Raw genomic sequence first — 18,229 nt, 5'->3', positions numbered from 1 at the left:
AACAACCGTACCCCTCCTTCAGTGGCTAGGTCCTGTCCACTGAAGTCAATGAAAACTCCCTCAAATCTCGTAAAGAAATCAGATACACTCTCATCCTTCTTTTGCTTGCAGGCCGTCAACTTATCCCAGTCCACTTTTCGGGGAGGGATCAGTGAATGCATATAATTTATTATCCTATCAGGAAGGGCCAATATTTCCGCCCGGGGCTTATTCCCTGGTTTACGATCTCTATCCCATCCCCGTAGCTGTTCCCAGGTCCCCCCAAATTCGGTTGCATGGTCTTGATCATGCACCTGGCGCCAAATGTCCACCGGTACTAGTAGAGCGAAGAATAGCTCGATGTCTGCCAACGTCATTACTGCGGAGGAAGCCGCCTCAGTAAGCTCTTTGTAATACGCGGTGGGATTCTTCCTGGGATCTGGTAACTGACTTTTTAGTGACAACACCTCACTACGTTTCCAGGGAGTGTACACCCATTGTTCCTGGAAGCGCGCCTCCACTCTGGGACGGGTAACTACCCCATGGGCGTCTACCACTTCCGTGATCTCGGGATGGTAGATGGGATGTACTTCCCGCATAGGGTACTGGGATAGCCCCATAGGATTAGTGGACTGCAGGCGGGTTCTATACGCCACCAGGGTCTGCACATTCCCATACACTTCTTCGGGGGTAAGGCGGGATTTATGGGCTTGTGTGACAATATCGTATAATATGGCCGGGGCCCTTCCCTCCGTGTGTGCTTGCTCCCATAATGATATAAGGCGGTTTGCCATATGTTCTAATGCATGCTGCTGCATTACCGGCTCGTAATCCCTCATGGTGCTCCAAATATCTGATAATAAATAAATGGGTTGCCGCATCCATTGGGATGCCTGCACAGCAATAGCGTCCTTTTCTTCGGTTCCCAAGGCCGAACGAGTAAACAACCTTTTACCCTCAGCCAAAGGAACCGGACGTGTCGGAGTGGTTACAGCTGCTACTGGCGTAGTACTCGCGGAGGAGGAGGGCAAGGCAGAAGGGGAAGTCATTGACCCGGGTGGCAGCTGTGTAGTCCCAGCTGCTGCAGCAGTTAACAGGGCTGGTAACATAGTAATCACCTCCGACACAGATGTAGACAGTCGGGAGAGCTCTGTCGAAGGAGGGGGACTGGGGGGAGCCGGAGGGGCTGAGGCTCCCGAGGTTCCTAAGGGTGCGGCCGTGGTTGGGGCCGAGACTCCAGCCACCTCCGGATACAGCCGTTGCGGCACATAAGGAGGTGGTGGCCGTATATCCAATAAGTCCTCTATCTCATCTTCAGCATTGGGCCGAGTCACATAGCTCTTATCTACCTTCAATCGAAATTCACGGTTCATACAGTCTATTCCTTTTTCTGCTCGAGACCTGTCATAAGCTATGGCCTTCTGAGTCACATTCTGTCCTGCCTTAGCCCTAGATCGCTTCTCCTCCCTTATCCGGCGCTGCTTGGATTCTTTCAGCCACGAACCCAGGGCATCAAACATAGCCTGGCGGCTGCGTCTGGAGAACAGTTGTTCCTGCAAGAAAGCAATCTTTTTCTCGTCAAACGAGCCAGTCTTTGGCCATTGCAATTCTTCGTTACTTTTAGTATATTTATGCCACAGAGTACAAAACAATAAAGGGGTAATTCCATGCTTCACATACATATAGTGGCTGGGACTGCCTTCCGGCGGGGCAGGCTGACTCTCAGCTAGCCGAGAGTCACCCGCCCGACAGCAACAGCTGAAACAATTCAACTTACTAAAACAAGGCATGGTGATTAGTTCAATACAAACACAAATGACATAAACCGCAACCAAGAGGTTACAACACTTTCCACCTAGTCAGTGAGCCAGTCCCACACTAATCGGTAGCATTTCCCACAATAGACATCCCTGACTACACCATGGATCCTCTCACTGCCTTTCTGGTTCACCACTGAGGCCGTCCCGGGGAGGTCTGTGCCTCACCGAGGATATGTCTCGCGGCTACCCAGCTTGGGTCCATCAAATCATACCATATGTACATGTACTTTCAAATCAATGCCCAGCCATACCAATCGGGCTTCAAACCAACAGTGGCACCGCCTCTCAGTGCCTACTTCAAAATCAATGCACCGCCCTAGAGCCTGTGCTTCAAATACCACTACACGCTCCACCTCGCGTGTTTCAAAACCAAAACGGGCACTGCTTGTAGCCAGTGCTTTCAAATCAAAATTCTACTCACCGGGTGCACCCTGGTACGAATGTCCGTTCTTCGCTGCCAACTCCTCTCAACCAACCCGGTCCGTTTCCTGAGTTGAGCCCGTAGGACCCCGGTGAAGGGTGACTAGCAGCAGAGGGCTTCCCGCTCGAGCGCACGGAGCGGAACCCTCGAGCTCGTTCTCTGCCCACCCGACCGAAACGCCCTCGGACCTACCACCCGATTACGGGGGAGGCCGGACCCTATCACGGGGTCCCTTCGTGGTCGCCAACTGTTGTATCCAATTTTCTGTCTCAAGGGCCACACTTACCAGTGGCCCGCAATGCAAGTCAAATAACGAGCAGTTGGCAACGTAGAAGGTTCAAGCGTTTATTGGCCAAACAGGAAACTCTACATAGAGGAGTCTCATCGGTCCTCACCCAAGAGGTGTGCCGAGGAAGACTGCTGGCTTCTTGACAAACTCATACTTTTAAACATTACAGTGCAACATACAAAGCCTTATAAGTGGAAAAGTACCAGCCAGTCCAGGCGCTCCTAATGAGCTCATCCTATATCTAGTTTCGATGATACAAAAAAGGCTACTATCTTTAAGAATAGAAGGTCGACCGGGTGACTCCCTTCTCGTCCCAGGTTCCGAAGGAATTTGCTTGGTACTCCCTTTTGGCAGATGTGACCTTGCTTCTCGGTCGTAAATACAATTCAGCCTGTCTTCTAAAACTAGTGTCTGCTGAACAAGGAAAATACGGGTTCAGGGAACCACGTGATTGTAGCTCCTTTAGACGAGAGAGAGCTGAGGGCCAAGATGGCCGCGGTTCTGTTTTCTGCCCTTTCCGCCGCACTTACTAATGGATGTAAAAAGGGCCTTCTTACGGGGCTGAGTCAAATAAGTTAGTTTTAGTTACACTGTGCTAATCATATTCTGAAATTTGGATCCTACACATTACTGTGGCCTTTGGATGGATATTAGCATTACACAACTGATGTATTTTGCCTAATTGTTTGCACCTGCATACCAACCTATAAAACACACTTTAGACCATGATCCCTTGCCATTCCAGCATAGCGCAACATTTTCTTGGAGAAGTTTTGTCTGAGTATTCTGGGTATTTTATTTTGCTCCCTCTGTTACTTGTTCATTTGACATTTTATTTTCTTTGACTTGTGAATTTATACATTTTTTTCATTCCGTTATAATGTCAGGGAGGAGAAATCCCCGTTTTACAAAGAGAAAATTATTAGTCTTGGTGGATGAAATTATTAGAGTAAAACCACAATTGTTTGGAGCCCAAGTACAAAATACAACCGAATCTCAGAAAATGCAAATGTGGGCCACAATAGTTGAGAGAGTGAATGCTGTAGCAAACAACCTGTGCACACAGAAGAAAATTAAAAAGAGGTGGAACAACCTGTGGGGGGAGGGGGAGTGTGTTCACCAAGCGTTATCTGGAGACCCAGTGGACAGGTGGTAGTTCTCCCAGCCCCCCTTACAATTTCCTTTCCCTGGGAGGAGATGGTTTTTTCATTTTAATTTAGGTGCTGCTAATGTGTTTTGCACCTTTCTTAAACATATAAACCTAGATAGATTAGTATAATTTCTCTTCGATTGTTTGTTTTTTATGTTTTTTTGGTTGTAATTAAGATTACAGTTTTTAGTCTCCAATATAGTTCACATGATGTCATTCACTGGAGCTGTCTGCCCAGGCAAACCAGATGGACCAGCCTGCTCCTCGTCATCCAGCTTTCATGAGTGGAGTCCTCCCTGAAGGCTTCTTCCTGGTCGGTGTGGTCTCAGTGGCAGATTGTTGCCCACGTACTCTGGGCGTTGGACCTATACATAAAGAAACAAAAAAGTTGTAAACGTCTGGATTATACAAAAATGAGTTTGAAGATAAAATGAAGAATAAAAGGAAACATTTTATATCATGAATATACCTTTCAGTGGTATTATAATTAATTACATAAACAGTTTAAATTACACAATAAACAACTTTAAAAAACAGGTAAAAAGATGTCCTGAAATGAAACAAATATAGAAAGTATACAAAAGATATACCAAAGATTCAACAAAACAAAGTAGAGAGAAGTAATGTGACAGAAACCATTTCAAGGCCTACCAGGCAAACATTCTGACAATTACACAACTTAGAAGGATATTTAACATTACTCATCATATAAACATTGCAGAGTAAAGTGTTTAAAAATAAGACAACTTATATTCAGCATATAAAATTTCTTACCTTTGTAAGTCAGAAAACTTTGATTTGTGAAATAAATACCATCAATTCAATGAGATACCAAGGATAGGACAACATGCTACATTACAACAAGTTTAAAAACATAGCATGAAATATTGATTGATAAACTACATAACACTTCAACGTATGGGAAAATTTGACAGTAAAGAGAGAGTGATCAAAATTACATTGCATTATTATTTTCACATAAAAACAAGGCTTTGTGGAAGTTGTAGTCACTTCAATTAAAAATGCAATACACTTGCAAAATTGTAAGTTAAACATACCTAGTGAAGATATGCAATTAAAACAAAAAAACGACATTTAGAATTTAAAACACATGTATGAGATGTTACTTGGTGTAAAAGCACCATTACACACCTATACCTCCCACCCCAGTTGTTACCAACCCTCAGCCTATGGATGCCTCCACTTCATGTGTCCAAACCAACAACAGCCCAATCTTGTGTCCCCCAGTCCTGGCTGCAGTTGAACAAACACCACCACACACCTCCAGTTCATCCAGGAACCAATGAGATGGGGCACATTGGGTCAAGGGCACAGAGTAGTGGGTGTTGGGGTCATGGGAGGGGATCTGTGCACCAGCAAAGTGAGGCCACTGGGTTCACTGTCATCCAGGCCACTGTCAACCAAGTCTGGGGATTCCTCCATCAGTCCCAAGACATGATGGGCCAGGTCCTTACAAAGCTTCAGGAGAAGAAGCAGTTGCAGAGAGATCACAATGCACAGATGGATAATCTGAACTCCAGTTGGGCTCCCTGACTCGGGTACTGCATGATTGTGTTACTCATATGTGCTGGGCTTTTCCAGTACCATCTTCCCCTCTGTATTTTAACAGCATCAGGGCCAACTACATCTGCCATTGCCACAGGAAGGGAGGCCCTGCCACACGAGGCAAGACATACACCCTCTCTCAGTCTCTGCAACTGTGGAGCCACCAGTGCCCTGCAAAAGCACACGTCCATTGGCACTACCAAGAGAGGATGGCAAGACCAGCACCACCAAGAGACGTAGAACCTAATTTCCTTGGATGTGTGACTACTGTTCACGCTGTGGACTATTTTCTGGACACATTTACCTTTCTGATGCCAGTTGTGTTTTGGACATTGGTTTTCAAACATTTGTGACTCTTCAACAATAGTTTCATTCACCATGATTGACGTTTATAACTTTTTGTTTGTTTGTTTTGTTTACATCCTGTTTTAGCTCATTTGGTTTTGTTGAATAAAAACAAAGCTAACAAAGTCAAACACTGCTGTTGTATTCTGTTTCTCAAATTCTTTATCATTGTTTCCTTCCATCACACATATTAAAATGTTTTTAAAAAATGACTGTTTATTGATAAATAAATGCCATGTAGTTAATGTTTCTCACATTCTCCTAAAATGAAAAAAAGAACAAATAGCACAAACCCAACTAATAGGTTATTAAATTATAAGAAATAAATGTTTGTCACAGTTTACAAAACACTTTTCAACCCATGCATAATCCAAATCATCAGTACAATTTTAACATTTACAGTGCCAGCCTTTGCCACCATTGTAGAACGTGATATAATCCAAAAAATCTGATTAAATCGGCAAACTATCATTGATTTATGTCATGAGCTGGAACCTGATCTTCTGGCTCAGAATAGTAATCCCACATTAATAACACCAATAGTGAAAATCCTGTCATTACTCTTTTCTGTGGCCACAGGATCATTCCAAGACATGGTTGCAGTAGCTGGTGCAATGTCCCAGCCAACTTTAAGTGGTGTGATCAAGAAGTTCTTTCTACTGTGATGAAACACATAACAGCTTCATACACATAACACAAAATGAGGATTTAGCCAATGAGAAGGGAGATTAGTATGCTTTGGGTCGCATACCACATGTGGTTAGAGCAATTTAAGCAGTACATATTGGCATGCTAGCACCATTCAACATAAAACAAGTGGATCAAAACATGCGTGTAAAGTGCTAATTATCACCCATGAGGGTATCCAATTACTGGGGCGGGGGAGGAGAGGTGCTGCTGCTGAGGCATTGGTCGAAAAGCCAGGTTTTCAGGCCTTTCCTGAATTCTTGTATGGTGGGGTCTGTTCTAAGGTAGAGGCCATTCCATGACTTGGCAGCCAAGTGCGAGAAGGCACGGATGCCGCTCCAACTCCTAGGGATGCAGGGTGTCTGTGCCAGAGAGTGAATGCAGAGCGTAGTTGTCGGATGGGTTGGTGGAAGTTCACCCTGTGGTTGTGGTATGCTAGTCCAATGTTGTAAAGGGCTTTGTAGGCGTGGGTGAGCAGTTTGAACTGGCACCGTTTGCTGATGGGAAGCCAGTATAGCGCTTTGAGGTGGGGGGGATGTATGTCCGTCTCAGGAGGTCTAGGACGAGCCTAGCTGTAGCATTCTGGATGGTCTGGATTCTGTTTAGTAGTTGTGAGGTGAATCCCACGTAAAGGGCAGTGCCATAGTCCAGTCGGCTTGTGATGAGGGCCTGTGTGACAGTGCATCTAGTGATGATGGAAAGTCACTTAAAGACTTTCCCAAGCATGCGCAGGGTTAGGAAACAGGAGGATGAAACAGCATTCACCTGCTTCCTCATCATGAGCCCACTGTTGAGTATGATGCTGAGGTTCCTTGCGTGCTCTGTGGGTGAGGGGCCGAGTTCTGTTGGCCGCAGGAATCATCGCATTGGAAGATGTTGACCCTGAATATGAGTACCTCTGTTTTGTCGGTATTGAGTTTGACGCATCTGTTCTGCATTCAACTTGCAACGTTGGTCATGCCCCTCTTTGGTGTTAGTGGGGTCTGATGAAAGGAAGACGGGCATCTGTGAGGAGAGTGGTTTCCATGTGGTTAGAGAATTTTTGTTGGGTTCGGTGAGGTTGAGGAGTCTATTTAGTTTGGTTACTGGTGGTTCCGGGTCGAAGGTTTTATAGAAGGTGGCGATTTTGCTGTAGAAGAAGTCTGAGAGGGAGTCACGGAGAGCCTAGGAGGAGGTGACGGTGTTCTTGGTGACTGAGGGGCTGGAGAATTCCTTGATGACACATAATAGTTCCTTACTGTGGTTGGAGCTGACTTTTAGGCCAGTGGTAAGGGCGCTTTTCTTGGTGCTTTTGAGGTGCTGGTGGTTCTTTTTGAGGGCTAGTTTGAAAGTAGATTGGTCGGTGGCCGTTTTTCTGGTGAGCCAGTTCCTTTCAAGTCTCTTGCAGTTGCGTTTGTAGGATTTAAGCTCTGGGGTGAACCAGCTGAATTGTTTAGAGAATCTGCTGGCTTTGGTAGGTTTGAATGGTACGACTTTGTAGGCATAATTGGCCGAGAGATTCACAGTTACTTTGCCCCAGCTCCTGTATGGGGTGCTAGGCAGGGTGGCGTGGGTGGTTATCATGTGCGAGTGGACGGTCGAGTGGTAGGTCCAGGTTAACATCGGTGGCTTGGCTGTACCTTATTCTTTCGCTTGCTGAGAATATGGGATCCAGTGTGTGTCTGGGGATGTACGTGGGAACCGTGACTAGTTGGGAGAAGCTGAGGATGTCTATGCTCTCAAGTAGGTTGGTTGTGTTGGTGTTGTTGGGGCCTCCAAACAACACCAAAGTTGAGGTCCCAGAGGAAGAGGACATCTTTTGAGTGATTGGCAAGCAGGGTGATGAAGTTGAATATGACCTTGCAGAAATTTGAAAGTTCAGGTGTTCCATGATGGGGGGGTGGGGGGTGTTGTTGGTGGTGGCTGTGCAGTTGAGGGACTCCTTGTGGATGATGGCTATTCCACCTCTGTGTTTTCTGAGGCAGTCCCGAAGAATTATCTTGTATCCGTTTGGAGTAGCAGTGGCGTTGTCGGGTGCTGATGATGGGTTCAATCATGTTTCAGTGAGGAAGACGATTTCTGGAATGAGCAAAATGATAGTGTCCCAGATCTCGATGACGTGCTTGTGGAGGGATCGGGTGTTGATCAGCAGACAGTGGAGTTGTTCTATGGTGGCAGAGGTGGACAGGGGTTCAAGTGCAGGGGGCTCTGTGTTACGTTGGAAGGGGCAATGGTGGCAGGAGAAAGGCTTCACCGAAGATTGGGGAGAGGCAAGGATACATTTGTTGTTGTGATGTTCAGTGTTGATGGCTAGAAGTTCAGCGCTAGTGTATCTAAGGATGAGTGGGGGACCTGATAGCTGGGCGTGGCCCAGGGGCGGACGGGCACATATGGGCGCAGACAGGCTTTACTTTGGTACACCAGCAGGGTGCCTCCTCTGCACGGCCTCACTGTGGCCCCCACTAATTAGGTTACCCAGGAGGTAGGTGGGGTGCTGGGTGGGGTCAGCCGGCAGGAGAGAGAGCACAAGGGACAGCTTAGGAGGAAAGAAGTGGGAAGAGAGAGATTCCGGAAGAGAGAAAGTGGTTAGCTGAGCCTGTGACAGAAAATGAGTTTAGTGGGAGCAAAGGTTTTCAAGAGCCTGCAAAGGAATAAGCAAGTTTAATGGGAGAGAAAAAGGTTTAAGGGTGCCTGGAAAGGAAGGGTGTGGTCGGTAGGGGGAGTGAAAAGCGGGTTAAACAATGGAAAAAAGCACGTTAAATAGAGAAAGCGGATTAAGCAATGGAGAAAAATGGATTATTAAACAGAGACAAGGGGGTTAAACAATAGAGAAAGTGAGTTAAACAGTGAAGAAGAGCTGATTTAATCAATGGAGAAAAAGCAGGTTAAACACTGGGGAATAAGCGGGTCACACGGAAAAAAGTGGATTAAAACAATGGAGAAAAATATAGGTTAGACAATGGAGGAAGAGTGGTTTAAACAGTGGAGAAAGTGGGTTAAACAAAAAGTGGGTTGTACACGAAGGTGCCGATTACGATCCTGGAAAAACCGGGTACGAACCGTCGGTCGGAGCGTTTTCTCCGTCCGACTCATACCCGGTTGTAAAACTTTACAAACATGGAAGTACGATTCGCACGGAAACACCATTTCCGTACGAATCGTAAAAAACACCGACCGACCAAAATATACATACGAATGTGATCCGGGAATGCTGCGACGTGACGTCGGGACGCTTACTGGCAGCGTTTCACGACCCAGGAAGTACGATTCGAACCGACAGCAGTCCGGATGGCAATATTTTCACGGCACCCAAAAAGTGCCGGAAAAGCGAAGTACGGCGCTAAACGACCAGATTAGGGGGCCCGGTACGCGCCGTACCCCCCCCAGCCCCCGTATGTATGCGGCGACCCCTCCCAGCCCCCGTATGTACGCGGCGACCCCCCCAGCCCCCGTATGTACGTGGTGACCCCCCACCCCAGCCCCCGTATGTACGCGGCGACCCCCCACCCCAGCCCCCGTATGTACGCGGCGACCCCCCATGTATGTACACCCGTGTACGTGTCGTACCCCCGTGTATGTACACCCATGTACGTGTCGTACCCCCCGTGTATGTACACCCGTGTACGTGTCGTACCCCCGTGTATGTACACCCGTGTACGTTCGAGTCGTACCCCCCGTGTATGTACACCCGTGTACGTGTCGAACCCCCGTGTATGTACACCCGTGTACGTTCGAGTCATACCCCCCGTGTATGTACACCCATGTACGTGTCGAACCCCCCCATGTAGGTACACCCATGTACGTTCGAGTCGTACCCCCACCCGTGTATGTACGGTGCGTACCCCCAGATCCTATCGAAGCCTGAGCCTCGATAGGATCTCGGTTGTGCGCTCGCCCCAACTCTGGCGAGCCCTTTACGGCCTCCAGGCGAACCCGTACAGCATTTTCTGTTCCCCAGGGGGTACCGCAACAGCGGGTCCACTCCTCTTAGGGACCCAATGGATTTGCTTGGTGATGTACTTATAATTTTTCAATCACCCATTATGTAGTAGAGTTTATATCTTGGAGCACATTCTCACCTGGTCCTGATGAATTGCCACTGACCCGTATGGGCATAGAGCAAGAAACATGTCGACCTTTCTACTTCAGTGGGGAGCATTATAATCCCTCGGGGGTCACCAATTTTACTTAGGCTGGTATACCACCAGAATAAAATGGTTCATCGATTGGCAATACCATACCTATTTTAACCCACCTCACTATCACTCACTACACTTGTTGCACCTACCCCCACGCACCCATACGGCTTTCTCTAAAAAGATCACCGATAAAGAGCCCCTTCGCGGGAGCCCGTCGGGCATTGCAGCGCCGGCCCGACGAGGAGCACAGCCCTATGATGAAGCATGACACCTTGCTAGGTGTGTGTGGGCATTCTATAGAGACTAATCACTCTCCCCCCTCTCTTACCCTCCCCTCTCCCAGAGGAACTGCACTCCTGGTTTTGTTCTCAGTTATAAAACAACCCTTGACAAATCCAGATTGTTCTTTACCCAGTAGATCCGGTAGGTATGAGTCTAATCATATAGCCAAAGCTTTAGAATGTTTTTTATAGTCAATGTTAACCAAGGAAATAGGCCTATAATTTTTACAGTATTTAGAATCTTTGCCTTCCTTGGGGATGAGGCAAATGTGTGCTCCTGAGAAGGAGCCTGAGGAACTACCCAATAAGTTAAAAGAATGTATTAGAGAATAAAGTTTGGCCATTAGATGGTTAAAGAAGTGGAGATAAAATTCGACAGTAAAGCCATCAGGCCCTGGTGCTTTGTCTTTCTTAAGGGCCTTAAGCAATTCTTGCTGTGATAGGTCTAACTGGAGGGAAGATAAGTCTGGAATATTTTGTTGAGATTTTTGAATGTTAGAGAAAAATTGCGACAAGGAATGGTCAGTGGGTTGCATTTCAGAGTTGTATAATGATTTGTAGAAAAGGGAGAATTCCTCCAAAATTTCTACATCCTTGAATTTTAAATTTGATTGGTCATCATATATTGATTCAATATTCAATTTGTTATGTCTAACTTTTAAATAGTTGGCCAGTATTTTCCCCGCTTTGTTTTTCCCTCCGTAGAATTTTGCGCTAGATTTTAACAAGTACAATGAAGCATCTTCAGTAGATTTCTTATTAAATTGTATTTTGGCATTAATGGGGGCTGTCAAACAATCTTTCGAATGTGAAGTATAATAAGAGTGATCCAGTCTCTTAATATCTTGAAGGAGATCCTTAGTAAATTTACGAGCACTATTCCGTTTCTTAGCAACAAAACCAATTATAAAATCTCTTGCAGAGGCTTTGAAGGCATCCCATACAGTTGGGAAGGACATGGAAGGGGTCTGATTTATCTAAAAAAACTCGTCAAGAAAGGTAATAAAGGAGGCAGTGAATTTTGGGTCCAAAAGGAGAGCATTATTTAAACGCCACAGGCTAGGACCTGTAGCCTTGGGCAAAATGTCTAAGTCAATTGAAACAGGCGCATGATCCGATAATAAAATGGGGCCAATCTCTGCATGCATGAGAGTTTGGGAAATGGTATGGGAAACAAATATATAGTCGATTCTAGATTGGGTATGATACGAGGGGGGAGTAGAAAGTATATTCTCTGGTGGTCGGGTTACAAAGACGCCAAGCATCAAGAAGCTTATGCTGAGTAACAGTATGGACAAAAGATTTATGGGGTTTGTTAGGAACAAAAGAAACCTTGGAATTCCTGTCAACAAATGGGTCAAAAGCCTAATTATAGTCTCCAGCTAAAATAAAATTATCCTCCATACAATGATATACTTCCTAGCCAAATTGGACCAAAAGGAAGGTTCACCACAAGTGGGGGCATAAACATTAAAAAGAGAGACAGGAACACCCTTCAGTGACACTTTAACATTCAACCATCTACCATCATTATCTGATTCTTGTGATACGAGTGTGAACACAAGAGATTTGCGGCATAATATCACGACACCATTACGTTTACCATCACCTGGAGAACAGTAGACTTTACCCACCCACCCTTTTTTAGTTTCAAAGATTCAACATCAGAGAGATGTGTTTCTTGCAAGAATGCAATATCAGCTTCTAACTTGGCCAAGTAAGTCAATACTTTTTGCCTTTTAGTGGGAGAATTTAACCCCCTTAACATTCCATGTAACCAATTTCAATGACGTGATTAAAACGAAAAGATCAAAGAATAAAAAACAAGAGTCCAAAACATTGTAGCAAAAGTAAAGAAAACGAGAAAAGATGAGAAGGAAGGAGATAATTAATTCAAAGACAAAATGAGGAGAAGTGTATAAGTCTAGAGGCAGAGGCCGAAATAGCAAGTTAAAGGCATCTGTATTGCAAAGAGAAATCCAGGTAAATAGAAGAAAGAAATGTAGAGAAACACGGAGAGGAGGACGACATGAGAAGCAAAGGAGAAAAATGGTAACAACACCCATGAATAAAGTAGTAAGAGTATCCAGATAGAAAGAGCCAGAAAAGATGAAGGAGGTTAGAGCAAAAAGGAGAAATATACGGGTAACGTACCTACACATAGAAGACTCAGCACAAGGTATGGGATGGAACCACATGGAACAAACGGGGCATTCCCGATTCAGTCAACAGAGGACCAGGGGAAAACCATGCCATTAAGGTGAAGGATCTGTGAAGACGAAGGACAATAAAAAATTAGACAACAATTGTAGACGCAACGTGAGCGCATGAAACCATTAAAACGCAACCAAGAAGCGAACGTACTGTAAAAGCAAGCTCAAAACACAAAATCACCTAGGATTGTGAAGTATCATAAGTCATGCATAGGAAGGAGCAAAAACAGTGGAACAAGCAAATGATGCAATCAAAGAACAGGTAAACAATACAAAATAAGAACAAGAGAGTTAAGCAGTCGTGCATCAAATAATAGAGAATCCTGCAGCTGCAACAGGCATTAAGAGTCAAGTAATGGTCGAAGAAGAAGATCCTGCAGAATCCACCCGGTCCACAAGAATTAATGAAGCTTTGCAGTTTCACAGGATCTTCATATGATGTTGTCCTGTTATTATAAGTAACCTTGAAGAGGTAAGGCTGGAAGAGACCATAACGTGCTCCCATCGACCTCAAAGCTGGTCTCATGTCGAGAACCGCCTTGCGCCTGCTGGTGGTGACTTTGGTGTAATCCTGTGCGGAGAATAGGGAGGAACCAGACCAAGTGATTTGTTGAGAAGACCCGACTGCTGATAGCACCTTTAATAGATCTGTGTACTCCAGAAAGTATAAAATAACTCATCTAGGCCGTTGCGTAGATGAAGTACTTGAAGGAGGTCTGCCCAATCTATGGGCTCTTTGTATATTGAGAGATATGTCATCTGCCATATGTAGCAGCTTGGGGAGGAAAGATTGAAAAAAGGTGAGAGGATCAGACCCCTCAATTCCTTCCGCCAAGCCGTAAATGCGCAAATTATTCCTCCTATTGCGATTTTCAAGATCCTCAAGCTGACGTTGGAGCGCAGAAACCTGTGATTGAAGCTGAGAGACAGTCGCATTTGTATTCCTGAAGGAAGATACACTCTGTACGATCGCAGTGAATCTCGTGTCAAGTTGAGACCAATTGTCTGTAAGAATTTGTAACTTAGCATTAGTTTCCTCCATAAAGGGCCGAAGGGCTCTGATTTCTTCCAGCAATAACTCCATGGAAACCGGTGAGGTTGATTTAGGAGAAGGTGGATTCTGTTTTAGGCGCTTAGTAACAGATTTGCCCGAAGGTGCAATGGAGGGATCCATATCAGTCGCAGAAGTTTGGGGCAAAAAACACAGAGAATCCTCTAACTTAGAAGAAGTAGTAAAGATTCTTGAATTTTTGACAAAGGTTTGTTTTGGAGTTTGTTGCTTGGATAAAGCGCCTTTCAATCTGCCCATCGATAATAACACTGCCTCATACAGCAAACCAGAGGTAAGTAAGACCGGGTTCCGTGAATGAAAAGGCAGAAACTGTAGAACTGTCTTAGTCACAAATATGAACAAGCCCTTCTGGAGGGAAGTGCGTTTTCAGTAGAAATAATTGTCAAGGGAGTCAAAAAATGGCCGCTGAGAAACCCTGCCATTTAGTAGAGAGATGGCAAGGGATTATAAACATGTATTACCGCTTGCAGAGCATGGAGCACAACAAAAAGGGGCTCAGGCAGCTGCATGTGTGCTGAGAACAAAACATGAGCAGCAATGGGAAGAAAAATGCCACAGATGAGCGGAGCGCCGCTAAGTATATAAAAAACAAAATGGCGGCCGTTACCGCGATGTCGGGTCTCACAGAAGGAGACTGAAGGAGGAGACTGCAAATGTGAAAAACCTTGTCTCCTCGCTGCCCACAGGAACAAGAGGGGTCTCAATCCACTCACCAGACCTTCGGATGTCCTCCACACCTCATGTCTTCATGTGAGGCAGTCTGGAAGTGCGGGACCTCCGAGTCCTGCCGCGGAGCTTCAGCCGGATGCCAACACGTTCGTCGGGTGCCAAGCCATGCCCCCAAAAGTAGGCTTAACCTTAATGCCATAAAATGTTAATTGATACTTACAGTCATGTGATGAAGTTGTCAATAACATCTGGATGTAAGTCAATTCCTTCCTCTTCACCACTATCATCTTAATTTGACATTTCAACAGTCTCAGCCAGCAGTTTCCACAAAATTGTGGGGGACATCTCTGAAGGTCACGATCTCTGTTTTGTCCGGGTTGCATCTCAGATGGTGCAAATCCAGCCAGTGAAACACCTTGGTGAGACAACGTGCGATCAGCTTCCCATCTACCTTCCCATCTACCTCCTTGCCTTTCTTGCAAGCAAACGGAAGCTGCCTGTCAACTGCGTAAGAGATTACTTTTGCGCCAAGGGACTCCGCAAGGATTGCTAGGGGTGTCAGATATACATTGAACATCGTGGGAATGAGAGCCTATCCCTGCGGAACACCCAGAGTCAGGGGTCTGGCTTGTGCGGTGTGAGGCTGCAGCCAGACTTCCTGAGTCCGACTTTCCAAGAAAGATGATAGCCAGTTTAAGGCTTTAAGTTTAAGTTTATTTAGTTTGACCTAATAGCTGCCTGTCAAGTTCCAATCATGCAGTATTTGAATTGTATATATGTGACTCTCAATCTCCCTTGAAGGTTCAGTAGAAAAGTGGATTCCAAAGTAATGAACTGGCCAAGATAAAAGCAGACCATAAACTTTGAACAGGCTGGAATACCGTTTTACGTCTTAGGGAGCTTCCTTATGGGATAGAGGAAAGCGAGAATGCCTGAATCGAGTTAGACAAAAATATAGGCAATTTGGCCAAAGATGAGAAATTCCACTGACAAATCGAGTACTATTAGAGCAGGGACATCACTGCTATTAGTCACCACTGCAAGGTAATTCAGCCCATGGTTTATAATAAATTTAGGGCCTGATTTAGATTGTGGCGGGACTCCCGTCGTCACTCTGTGGCTGTGTTTTCAAGTACTCTGTTGGGCTGACAGATTCCCACCCCCCGTATTTAGATGTGGGTTGGCTCATCCTCTGCCTAGTTGACGGACTGTTTTCCGTCATGTAAGCGGCTCACCGCTGTTGACGCAGTGAATTACTCTGCTGGCTAGCATTACTCTATCAGGGTTGTGGAATTGCACTGTTTAGGTTTCACAGTTGTGCTGGCATTGTCCTAACGGTGGATTGCCAACAGAGGGATTCCGTCGTGGAACGCGTTCAACATTGTACTATTCCTGTGGCTGTTGGATGGATACTAGCATCACACACATTATGCGTTTTACACTCCATTTCAGGCCCTGATCTTTTTCCAGTCATTCCACTGCAGCAGAACATTGTTCCTGAGTACTTTTTCAGTGGTCAGGTTTTTTTTTTTGCTTTCTCTGTTTCTCATTAATTTTGTCTTTTTTAATTTATTATCTTGTGGGTTATTAAATTCAATTAAGTTAATTATTTCATTATGATAGGGAGGAGAAATCCACGTTTTGCTGTGGGAGAATTGGCAGTCATGGTAGACTACATTATTAGAGTAGACCCACAGTTGTTTGGAGCCCAAGAACAAAATACAACTATAGCTCAGAAAAGGCAAATGTGGGTCTGAATAGTTGACAGAGTGAATGCTGTAGCAAACATCCTGTGCACACAGGCGGAAATAAGGCAGAAGTGGAACGACCTGCGGGGTAGAATGTGATCCCTGGCCTACAAACATCACCTGGAGGCCCAGAGAGCTGATGGTGGTTTTCCCAAATCCCCACGCCCCTGCAACTTTATCCCTGGGAGGAAAAGGTCTTGCAGATCCTACATCCTGAAGGTTTGACAGGAATCCCTGGTAGAGTGGAGGCTGGTAAGTTATACTTCTGAATATGTCACTAAATATAAATGTCCTTTTTGCTTTAAATTTAGCAGTTGCTAATTTGTTTTTCACATTTTTTAAACATATAAACCCATATATAAATGTATTTGTTTTTATTTTTTTCAGGAAAATATGTAGCATTGTTGTTTCTCTCGTTTAACTAATTGTTAATATGTATTGTCAATATGTGTGTTTTTCTTAATGTTTAATTGCCTTGTTTCTTTGTACGTTTGAATGAATTTGTTGTATTTAAGATTACAGGTTTCAATCTCCATTTAATTTCCCATGATGTTATGGTGCTTGTGTTTTTTCACCTAATAACAGATTTCATATATGTGTTTCATAATGTAAATACCTGTTCATTTTCACTACATATATTTTACTAGGTATGTGCAACTTACAATTTTGCAAGTGCTGTTAATGTTTGATTGAAATGACTACAACTACATGATGTCTTACTTTTGTTTTGTTGCAATGTAATTTTGGTCATTCTCTCTTCTCTTTCATATTTTTACAGATGTAAAAGTGTTATGTGTTTATCAATCTCTATTTTATGCTATGTTTTAAAATGTCATTTGTTTGTGCAATGTTGTTTGTTGTCATTTTCTTGTTATTTTATTGATTTGATGTTATTTGTTTCACAAAATCAAAGTATGTTAACTTGTTAATTGAAATATATGTTATGTTTTATGTTGAATATAAGTTGTTTTGATAATACATACAATGTTTATATGATGACTAATGCTATTTATCCTTCTAAGTTGAATTTTGTTTAATTTTAACCTGCTAGGCATTCGAATGATTTATTTCACATTTCTACTCTCCAATGTGTTGTGTTGAATGTTCGCAATTTCTTTTGTATATTTTTTACATTTCATGGCATCATTTTACATGTTTTTTTAGAATTCGTTTTGTGTGTAATTTAAACTGTTCTTGTAATTTATTATAATACTACTGAAAGGTATATTCAATATATTAATTCATTTTTTCCTTTAGATTGCTTCTTTTTTTGCTGAAAACATATTTGATGTCTCATCCAGATTTTAAATATTTTTTATCTTATTTAATAATATGTCCAACACCCAGAGTATGTGGGCAACCTTCTGCCACTGCTATGGACGATACCTCCACTCCAGACCATGAACAAGTCTTCAGTGAGGAATCCATTCCTGCAAGTCCAGATGATAAGCAGTAGGCTGGTCCATCTGGTCTGCCTGGGCAGACAGCCACAGTGAGTCTCACTCAGCCAACACCTACACCTCTCAACCCAGCTGTTACCACACCTCAGCCTCAGGATACCTCAGGTTCCTGTGTCTGAAAGTTGGTTATGACATTCCTTGAGGCAGTGATCACGCTGGACATCTGGACACATACACACTGGCTCACATTAGGTGTCCACAAAGTCGAGAGCCACCTGTGCCTCCTTATCAGATGGTGGAATTTATGGTTAATGACTAGGCCTGGATTTACAAGCTTTACAAGAATGTTTATTGTACTTCAAGAAATGTATATACTGCCAGCCAAAACCTCTGTACATCAAGACAGTATTCAGACATGCCTCTGTTACTCCTTTCCTGGCCACTGCGTTTAATTAAACCAATCTTTTCCTT

The 18,229-nt window shown here is 44.3% G+C and overlaps 1 protein-coding gene across 1 annotated transcript in view; it reads left to right on the top strand.

The window, feature by feature from the left end:
• Window positions 1-17,814, top strand: part of CAGE1 (cancer antigen 1) — a 498,804-nt gene extending 480,990 nt beyond the window's left edge. The window contains exon 10 of the mRNA XM_085606352.1: window positions 17,706-17,814. Coding sequence (XP_085462478.1) covers window positions 17,706-17,814 — 109 coding nt within the window. The remainder of the gene's footprint in view (window positions 1-17,705) is intronic.
• Window positions 17,815-18,229: the final 415 nt, after the last annotated feature.

Source organism: Triturus cristatus, chromosome 5_2, assembly GCF_964204655.1.
Source record: "Triturus cristatus chromosome 5_2, aTriCri1.1, whole genome shotgun sequence".
Classification (NCBI taxonomy): Eukaryota; Metazoa; Chordata; class Amphibia; order Caudata; family Salamandridae; genus Triturus; species Triturus cristatus.
The sequence above is the reverse complement of the archived record's forward strand: the minus strand, read 5'-3'. Positions and strand labels throughout refer to the sequence as shown.